Source organism: Streptopelia decaocto (assembly GCF_964273445.1).
Source record: "Streptopelia decaocto genome assembly, chromosome: 3".
Lineage (NCBI taxonomy): Eukaryota > Metazoa > Chordata > Aves > Columbiformes > Columbidae > Streptopelia > Streptopelia decaocto.
In genome coordinates this window covers 95,620,423-95,630,391 of record NC_138656.1, presented here as the reverse complement: position 1 = coordinate 95,630,391, position 9,969 = coordinate 95,620,423, and the positions used below count along the sequence as shown (strand labels likewise).

The following is a 9,969-nucleotide window of genomic DNA, read 5'->3' as shown; positions in this document are numbered from 1 at the left end:
GTAGGGAAACTTTCAAGATATACTTTGTGTATGCATTTTGTAACTGTTCTGCCTTCCTTGGATGTCCGTCCTACTTCTGCTGTCTGAAGCTTCATGCAGTAGACCTGACAGATTAAACACTGCTACCATGTATCATCTTTCTATTTTACACCGACACTCTCATGAAAATCCGTCCCCCACCACCCTTTTTGTTATTTTTTGTGGCTTACCTGCCCACTGCAGAAGTTCATTGCAGTTTAGGTTTCAGGCGAATGGTGGAGTTGCTGGAGTCCTGTAGGGTTGCACAGACGTGAAGGAAGAAACATTGGCCATTTGTCCTCTCTCTACCTTAAATCCCAAGTTGTTGCAGCAGGAACCAACACGCTCAGCTTTTGCTAAATGAAATAAGAAGATGGTAAGAATGAATTTATAAATCATCAGCAGTAAACAACTTATTATTAATGTTTTGGAAAAAAAAAATAAAAAGGTAAGATTAAAGCAGCCGCTCCTTTTGGCAGAAGGAATGAAAAGGGTGGAAACTAGACATCAGATTGCTGATTCAGAGTTTGATCCCAGATGTGGGAGGAGAAATCTTTCTGGAGTTCCTCATAACTCACTGAAATGAGGTAGGCTGGTTCTGCTTGGGAGCAACAGATGGATTAGATCAACATGGGAGAACAGAGAGATAAGGAGAAGGACCTGAATGACTGTGGCTTCAAAGAAGCCAGAGAAAAGGAATGAGTTGAAGAGAAAGATTAATGCATCAAAAAGTAGGAAATATAATTGCTTTCTGAAGTGTTTCTCTGAACCCTGTCAGTTGTAAAGAGTTTTGAAACAACCTATGGTAGCATATTGGAACACGTGTTGGGTACGTATTGGTGTTACTGGTAGAGATCTTCAGTGTATTATGAGCTCTGCTGTAGCTTTTAATGTAAGAACTTCATCAAATCATTTAATTATGTGTTTAGTTTTGCCTTATGTAGAAGAAGCTCTTTGTCTAGCTCTTTAACATTCATTTGGCAATATTAGTCCCCGAGCCTTTTAAAAATATTTTTGAATTCTTGGAAGGTGCTAGAAAAACTTAAAGCAACGTTACCAGAAAATTATTTTGAATAGTATGTGTGTATATGTCATAGATCTCTAGAAACATTCTAATTGTTGGTATTTGTTTTTTTTTTTTTTTCAATTTTCTCTCATTACAGATACATTTCGTCAGCTCACAAATGGAAGTTTAAGAGACTTTATGCAAAATATATGTGAAAATGGAAACTTCATCTTTGCTATCGTCTTTACATGATGAATGCAGATCAGACAACTATATTGAACCTCACTACAAAGAATGGTACCGAGTAGCTATTGATGCTCTAATTGAAGGAGGTTTAGAAGCCTACAAAGAATTTCTTTCCAAGGAGAGATGTTCAGAGTTCCTAGCGGATGAGGAAATTGATTATATTTTGAACAATGTTCACAAACTTCCCCAAAACACAGTTTATTCCTCTAACCATGCCATTGATGACACCTCTTCCTCGGGAACCTACTGGCCCATTGAATCAGATGTGGAAGCTCCAAACCTTGACTTAGGCTGGCCCTACCTGATGCCTGGAATTTCTGGTGGCACGAATATTGATCTGCTTTTTCATCCTCCACGAGCACAGCCTTACACCATAAAGGAAACTATTCGGAAGCTGATACGAGATGCAAGAAAGGTAAACATGAAAAATAATATTAAGGGGAAAAAAATGGCAATAATAATGTAGTTGGTGTTTTATTAGAGGCTTTTTTTTTTTTCTGTCAGGAAGAAAACAGTCTGGCTGCTAACAATTAAAATGGAAAGGTTTACCCAGACTGAGGTTGGTCCCGTAGTAGCACATGCACCAATACTATTAACCTTATTTACAAGGGATCAGGGATTAATTGGAGGGATTAATGAAGCATAATTACTATTTTACTGTAATGCTGGCCAGTTCACGAGAAATTTGTAGATAATCAGTGCACCTTTTCTTTGACCTCAGCTGAATATACCTCAAGTGATACAATTCTATATAACTTCAGGATGTATCATAAGGTTTCTCATGTCCGTCAGTGGGAACATGCATCAGTTTGATATGGTAGCCAGTTGTTATAAGAAAATAACACCTTGGTGTACATCTGATTTGTGTACCTTGAGAGTCCCAGGTGTTGTGATTTTCCATGCCAACTGTCCTTGCAGAAATTAGTCAGAAAGTATTAAAGAGAGCTCAGAAGAAAACAAAATGTTTAGGCAACAAGGAAATAGGTCTTAGTTGGGTACCTTACCTTCATTTCTGACTCATGACTAATTCATAAGAAATGTGGACGCTTCTCCAAAGGTACTTGTCTCCACTTAGGGGCACTTACATATTGAGTTTCCTAAGGCACACCTGGCTTCCACCTCAGCGGCAGGGTGCTGTATGCACAAACCACCTTTTGCTTGCCAGTGTCGATTTTAAAGAAACACCAAGCTTGCAGATCTGCTTGACCCTGGGCCATGTTACCTTTTTAAACAGATGTGATCAGGTTTCAGAAGTATTTCTGGCAAGTACATCATCCTCCCCTTTCTTCCCCATGAAATAAATTGGGTTCTGTGTGACCCTCCAGGTTTTTAATCAGTAGGACGGACTCTAGCTCCAGTGCATCCATAAACACTTCAGTGGCTGAAACGTACGTGTAAATGTGTGCAATAGAAATGAACTGAAAGGGGCAGGGAAGGGGAGGACAACGTCTCTTTTACAATGTCTCTCCTCTATTTAGATAAAGCATATGATTTGTTGCCATAACAGAGTTATCACTAGGCCTTTTATCCTGCAGTTTACAGTCTAGAATGATTGTATACTCAAGGAAGAGGAGAATTAACTACTTCTCTCCCTCTTTGTCCCTTTCAGAGGCAGATATGGTATTTTCTGCTTTTGTATGTAGAAAGACTTGACTGTGACATGCCCAAGATACTCCGTGATCTTTTTCAACTTCAGCTCCTGAGCTACCAGTGTATCTAGTCTAAGGGAAAACACAAAACCACAGTTAACTCTATTGCCAAGACTAGTTCAGTTTTGCTGCAAGGTCTCGAAATGCCATGAAGAAAGGCTGTTTCCAGTTAGTTCCCACGCTTTTTATGCCTATCTGGCTGGCTGCATGCAGCCCAGTCCCTTTCCGACAGTTCTCTTAGCTGGTGGTGCTGCCTTGTGAAATGCTATTTTAAGGAGTATCCCTCCTCTGAATGCAGCTATGGAGAAAAATTAGGTGTGATTCTTTCCCCTCTTTGGAAAAAGGGTTGAGTGCATAGTGTTTTGGCTCTCTAATGTGCTTGTGGTGCTCCTATAAAGAGGATGTTATGTATGTGTCACTGTCAAATCTCACAGATGAAAGGTTTGTTTAGTTGATCAGAACAACCTCAACAGCAACAACCATAACACTTTTGATACAGTGATATGGTTTGGTTGCTTCAGGAAGCAGCAATTAAATCTAAAAGACATAGTGTTGTTCAGCCTCTTCTGTCTGCAGATGTATAGAAAAGTTTAAAGGATTTCTAAGTAAGGTAAATCAAGGTATTTAAAACATGCTTACAGCAGGCAAACACATTGTAAACAGGCTAACCTACTTCTCCTAAGCCACATATAAAAATGTAGTTATACTAAACAAGGTTTTTTGTTATGTAGTAGTCGAGATGTGTAGTCTTATGAGAATATTCAAAGGAAATAGGAAAAGGTTACACATGAAAAACAGAAACCTGTAAAGAATAAACAAGTTCTTCAGCAAATCGCATTAAACCAATACAGCTCTAAGCAAAATCTATGGGAATTTCAGCAGACTTCTGTGGGAACATAAAGAGACAGTCGGAGGTGAGCATATTCATACCACCAAACTTTAAGCACTAAACATGAGTGCCTGAGTTCAGGCACTGATTTCCCTGTGCTACCCGAACACTCAGTGCAGTAGGAAACCAGCTTCTACAAGGGCAAGCAGAGAATTTTTCTGCACTGATTCATCACATGAAGGAACCCATTCGATTTGTATTTATGTGTGTATACTAGCCCAAATATTCATGAAGGAGACTGAGCCAATTGAAACCTAGCTTCTTTTGTATATTTGGAGATACGTAAGGTTAAGATGACATTAGTAGACTTACTCTTGACCTCTTTCATGCTTGATGCATCACAGTGTCAGTTGTTAAAATGACTATTACATATGTTAATTTTGACCTTAAGAATACGTGTTGTAAACAACATTAAGCAACTTGCTTGCTGACAGTGATTTTTCCTGATGAAAGAGGAAAATACTTTTTAAGGCTTAGCTACACTAGACTAAAAACAGTGACTATGAAAAAGTGTCGTAAGAAAATCTTGTGTAAATGCATAATATTCATAAAAATTATACGTCACCTTCATGGTAAGTACAGTCGATATAACAATAGAGTTTTTCTTACAGAAAAAGATCAATATTATTAAATCATAGATTTTAACCATTTTAAGGACACGAATCCATTCTTGTGATATATGTTTCTTATATTAGAGTAGAAGAACTGTATCATAAATAAGATGGCATTACATTCGTCTACACTAGAGCACTCCTGTGGGATAGGTGTGATGTTAGCAGAGTGCCTTAGGTCAAACCTAACATGTCAACAAAATGGGTTTACTGTTGGTATAACTAAACCTCATCTCCAAATGATACGGTTGCCAGCCACGCTCTTCTGTCAACATAACCTGTGTTCATACAAGGAGGTTGTTTGGCGTGACTGTGTCAACTGGGGAGACAAGAGTCTTTTTCAGATGTTGATATAACCATGCAGGGAAAAAGCACTGCAAGGTCTGTCTGACCTTAATGATGGACGGACTTTTGCAAACAAGCCAGTAGCCTTATTTCTTGTGTGTTTTGGAGGCTTCTACCTTTAATCACTGGCAGGTTTCCGGCTTCTCTGAAGCTTGAGGTGCTCCTACAGCCTGACTCATCCCGCTTGGCTGTCTGAACCACAACTGATAATGTTTAGCAGTTTTTTCTGAGAAGATTATTCATCTGGGAAATAGTATCAAGAAGATTACTCATCTGCATCAGGTTAATGTGAAACTTCCTTTTCTTACTATTATATCAAGTAGCACACAGACTTCGATAATTAAGTATCCTTTCCCTCTGTGACTTTTCATAAGAGTTGCCTCAAAACTGTCAGTTATGAAGCTTGTAAATGTGTACAAGAAACAGCTCGTGCTGTCTTCTCAGGCATGATTGACAGGGTGAGGCAACAGGGAAGGGGCAGGACAGAGCACCAAAGGGTCCTTCTGGCAGTGTGTTTTTCTCTTACTTCATTAACTGGATTCCTCTCTCCACCACTGAGACATTCCTACATAGTTTTAAAGAGAATGCAAAGCTCTGAGTCTTTCGGATTGATATCCACATAAGGACCAGCTCTTCCTGGAGAGAATTCAAACATGTTTTTTAAAGAACCGCATTGTTTAGACAACCCAAGGATTATTGGTTTGCAGCACAAGCCAGGAAATACTGAAAGACTTCCCTGACATACTTCAGGGAATTTCTGATGGAATGTAAGAAGTTGCATGCTATTTGACAAACATGCAATACTTTTCACTGATTTTGTTTTATTCAAATAGATTAGCAGTCTTAAACTTGGCTTCATAAAATCAGTGATAGTTGTGAGACTTTTAAAAATCTTATTTGTAATCAGAACTTTAGATGGTTAGCTTGTTATCATTTTGGAAACACAAAAAAGACAGTTGTTTTTGCAGAATTACTCATGATTGCGCTTTTTAATGTGAGAAATTATTGCAAAACTTGGATCCTTGTGAAAGAATTAAGTTACACTGTAAACAAGTGTAATTTGTTTTTAGGTCTTGCTGAACCCACTGTAGGTAGACCTTTAGTAAGTCAAAAAGGACTGAATTCTTTTGAGAGAGAAACTATGCAGAAAATCTGATGCTTGTGTTATCTTCTAGAGCAGTGGACCTAGGCAAATAAACAAAAACAGTTGACTCATTTTACAATTGTATAAAAAGGAAAATATTTTCTTCTAGTTTGGGTGAGTTTTTTTTTTCCTTTTTGTTTTGTTTCAGGAGAGAACGAAAGGTTGTTTATTACAGAAAAAATGATTATTCACTAGTGATCTCATTTTGTCATGTGTATAATGCAGTAATAATGATCTAGTTCTGGCTGCAGTCTAGTGTGAAAGAAAATCAAATTCTCTGCATGCCTGCATGAAGAGTGATGTTTCTATATAGAAAGAAATTTGTAGAATATGGGTGTGTTGAGCAATCTTTTTTCACTCTCTCAACAATATTCTCAACAAACTATTTTAAATATAATTTGAACACAGACTGGAATAACAGTAATGTATCAAGTTTTTGGCAATGCTTATCTGAGCTCATTAATTGCAGCAGTCCAAGCAGACGAGGGAGAGGGGCTGCCTTTTTTTTTGTTCATAAAAGCTACAGCAATCTGCTTAATTCATGGAAAGGGACTAGATAAATGCAATAGTGATCCCACTTAAAAGTTTTCTATATGGTCTGTAGAGTGTCTGATAAACAATGGATATATTTTAAGCTGAGTGTAACACATAGAAAGACTCAGTTCTCAGCTGAAGATGTATAGGCAACATTTTCCTGCCAAAAAATTCTACCCCGCCAGTATTTCAGCAGGTGCTTTTTGGTTCAGCTGCTGTGCTGAAGGGTACATTTACCATTCACTTCTAGCCACTTTCTGTGAAATGACTTCCTGATGGTTGAAAACCAGCATGGCAGTCATGCGTGGAGTTTCCAGGCGAAACATGACTTTTAGCTTTTGATAGATTACAGACAGTGAAGTCACATCCCAGCTTTTCTAATCACAGGGCACATGCCATGCATTAGAACAGGACATGTGTCTTGCTCTTGATGCTATTGTTGTGTGACTTGGTATCAATTTGTTGTTGTGTGCTCACAACACATAGTCATTTCAAGTATTTTATCTGCTCAGATTTACCTTTAGAGTCCTTACATTATTTCACTTGTCTGTCCCCTGCTCCCTCTGCCATCCCGTAAGGGCAGTCGCAGCACAGTCACAGCAGAGCACTCATAATGCAGACAGGGGGCGGCCGGCCATGGGACATGTCTGCAAGCACTTTTATAATCTGGAATGCTTGGGACTTGTGTGAAATACATTTCTTGTACATAGTTGCTCTACACATAATACCAACAATTTTTCCTGATAGCCTTCCCTGTTGGGTGGGAAGGACCTAAAACTGAAAAGCAAGGTAAGGTGAGCCTGGGGAGTGGGAATCTGATGAAGTAATTTTTAATCAGTTATGCAGGATTTTAACTCACAGGTTTCCATCAGGTCAAAGGTTTACAAGACTATTTAGAGGTCATCAGTACTCATATTAAAAGATAGAATTACCTAATTTATAGGTATTGCTATTTTAATGTCACAACTGTGCTGATGCGCTATCAAAATATCACACATCCATGATAGATTTAAAAATATAATATGGAAAATGAGAGGCCAGATCTTGCAGGAAGCTGTATGTGTTTATTAATGTCTGTCTCATTCACATGTATATAGGAAGTATGCATACACATATGCTTTGTAGCAATATTTTTTCATTAAAATCTTTTCTCTCATTGACATAAGTCTTTGTCAGTTAAAACAAAAGTGCTGTTAAAAAGTCAATTACACTTTTTGCACATTCAGTAGATTAAAATATTCTTTATCATATTCCAAAATAACTTTGTACTACAATGTGCTGAGGTGACTGTAGGCAAAAATATGCTACAAATACAAACTCATTGGTTTAAAATAATTTTGCCCTGGCAGAATGCTTCTTTCAGTGCCCAGTCCAGTGTACTTGGGTTTCATCCCTCTCCTTTACTTGCTTGTCAAAAACAAAACCTGATAATGTTGAAGTACTATTTTCATTCCTCTGAATTCCTATCCTCAGGAGATCTGAGTTTTCCTATTATTTTTTTCAGCCAAGGAACAATCTTGCCTGAAGAACTACAGGCTTAATCACCTCATATTCATATTGCCATAGGCCGTTTTTGATCTCTTGCAGTTTTAGCATAGCTTTTGATCTCTAGTAGCTTTCCAACATAGCCAGTGATGCTCTGGGGGTGGGCGACACATTTTGGGTGATCTTAAACTTTAAATTTGTTTGTCATGTAATCAGAATTTGGAAACTAAAATATTTTACTATACGTGAGCATAGCTTGGTGCACAGACACTTGCAATACTGCAGCAGTATTTGTGTAAAACAGTATGATAGAAACTACATGGAAAGTGGAGAACTGCTGACATGGAGCAAAACAAAAAGCACAAAAATCCAAGGAGAGCTGCCATTTCAGAATTTCCCAATCTCCTGTTTGGAAGGAGCGGGATTGAATGCCACCGAGTTATGTGTATTAATTTTCCTCATATATCAGATCTGAGTACAAGTATCTACCTCACTTGTAATTATTTCAGGACAATTCACTGTATTATTTTCCCAGAGGAGTACTGCATGTATTCCAGCGCAGATGGTAGAGGAGTCAAAGTACACTTTGGTATTTACCTCTTTAAAAGAAGTGCAGACCTTGCCTTTGATACCAGTGCGATCACGCCTTTCCATTTAGCCTGTTGATAAAGTATGTCTATAACCATTTTCTAATAAAGAGGTGCTATTCTGTACAATAAAAGTTAAGGTCTGCATTTTCAAAAATGGTGTCTGCATGCCTGAGACCTCCAAGGGTGTTTACTCTTAAAAATCCTACCCTGATTTATCTTAGAGAGGAAAGAAATGATGGCCATCAAAACAATAACAGGGTGTAACTGGCATTGAGCTGAATACTTTATAGTAGGATCTGCAGACATCATAAAATGACTCACCTCAATAGAGCTGTTCAAAATAAATAATTGAAAGACAAACCCATGGCTTCCTTGATCAACAAAGTGAATAATTTTTCAGTATATGGTCCACTGATCAGTAAGCCAGTTGAATTTACTGTAGTGTTATTCGCATTACAAATATAGAAGTGAAAGCAACCAAACTAGCCATCTTTGCTTTCCTTGCCTTTGTTTGACATCATGGTCTCTTCTCCCAGGCAGTTAGCAATAGGACAAGGGGACATGGGCTTAAACTCTGCCAGGGGAAATTTAGGCTAGATATTAGAAAGAAATTCTTTACAGAGAGAGTGGTCAGGCATTGGAATGGCTGCCCAGGGAGGTGGTGGACTCACCGTCCCTGGAGGTTTTTAAACTGAGATTGGACATGGCACTTAGTGCCATGATCTAGTAAATGGACTGGAGTTGGACCAAGGGTTGGACTTGATGATCTCTGACCCAGTCGATTCTATGATTCTATGATTCTATGATCTTGTAGCCTCATCTAGGTGTTCCTGCTCTGACAGGGGGATTGAACCAGATGATCTTTTGAGGCCCCTTCCAATCCCTAACATTCTGTGATTCTGTGATCTTTTCCGATATCCTGGGTGTTTGTTTTCTTAAGCTGGAAACATTATGTTTTGTTGCGTGTCTGTATATCATATAGTTTTCTGGTGTTTTGGTCTTCCTGATCAGTGCCAGCCAGTACAGACATACCACTACTGCATTATAAACAGTAGCTTCAGAAATTACATACTCTCCTTTATCCTTTATCATCAAAGAATATGACCAAAGTGTGTGCAGTTTTACAGATGAGAACACTGAGCCACAAAGCATTAAGTTAGTATATATCATGATTTAAAAAGAGATACAATTCTGAACCAAAAGCCTTGGAGTACTTATGTTAGCAAACAGTACTCAGAGAAAGTAGAGACCAGATAACAAGTTTTTATTTTCTCGTCTTTGTGGTTTTAGTTGATAAAAATCATAGTCGTGCGTTTAGTGTTATAGTTATGAAAACTGATTTCTGAGGAACATCAGTACTTCTCAGAAAAAAGTTTGCATTTGTATATGACTATAGCTTTATAGTGCTTACTTTTCAGAAATATTTGTAAAAGCATAAAGTCCTTTCTTATC

At 38.1% G+C, this 9,969-nt stretch overlaps 1 protein-coding gene across 1 annotated transcript in view; it reads left to right on the top strand.

The window, feature by feature from the left end:
* Positions 1-1,241: 1,241 nt before the first annotated feature.
* FAM83B (family with sequence similarity 83 member B) overlaps positions 1,242-9,969 on the top strand; it is a gene marked incomplete at both ends in the record, with an annotated part of 45,074 nt that continues 36,346 nt past the window's right edge. The window contains one exon of the mRNA XM_082049284.1: positions 1,242-1,685. Within this exon, the coding sequence (XP_081905410.1) occupies positions 1,242-1,685 (444 nt within the window). The remainder of the gene's footprint in view (positions 1,686-9,969) is intronic.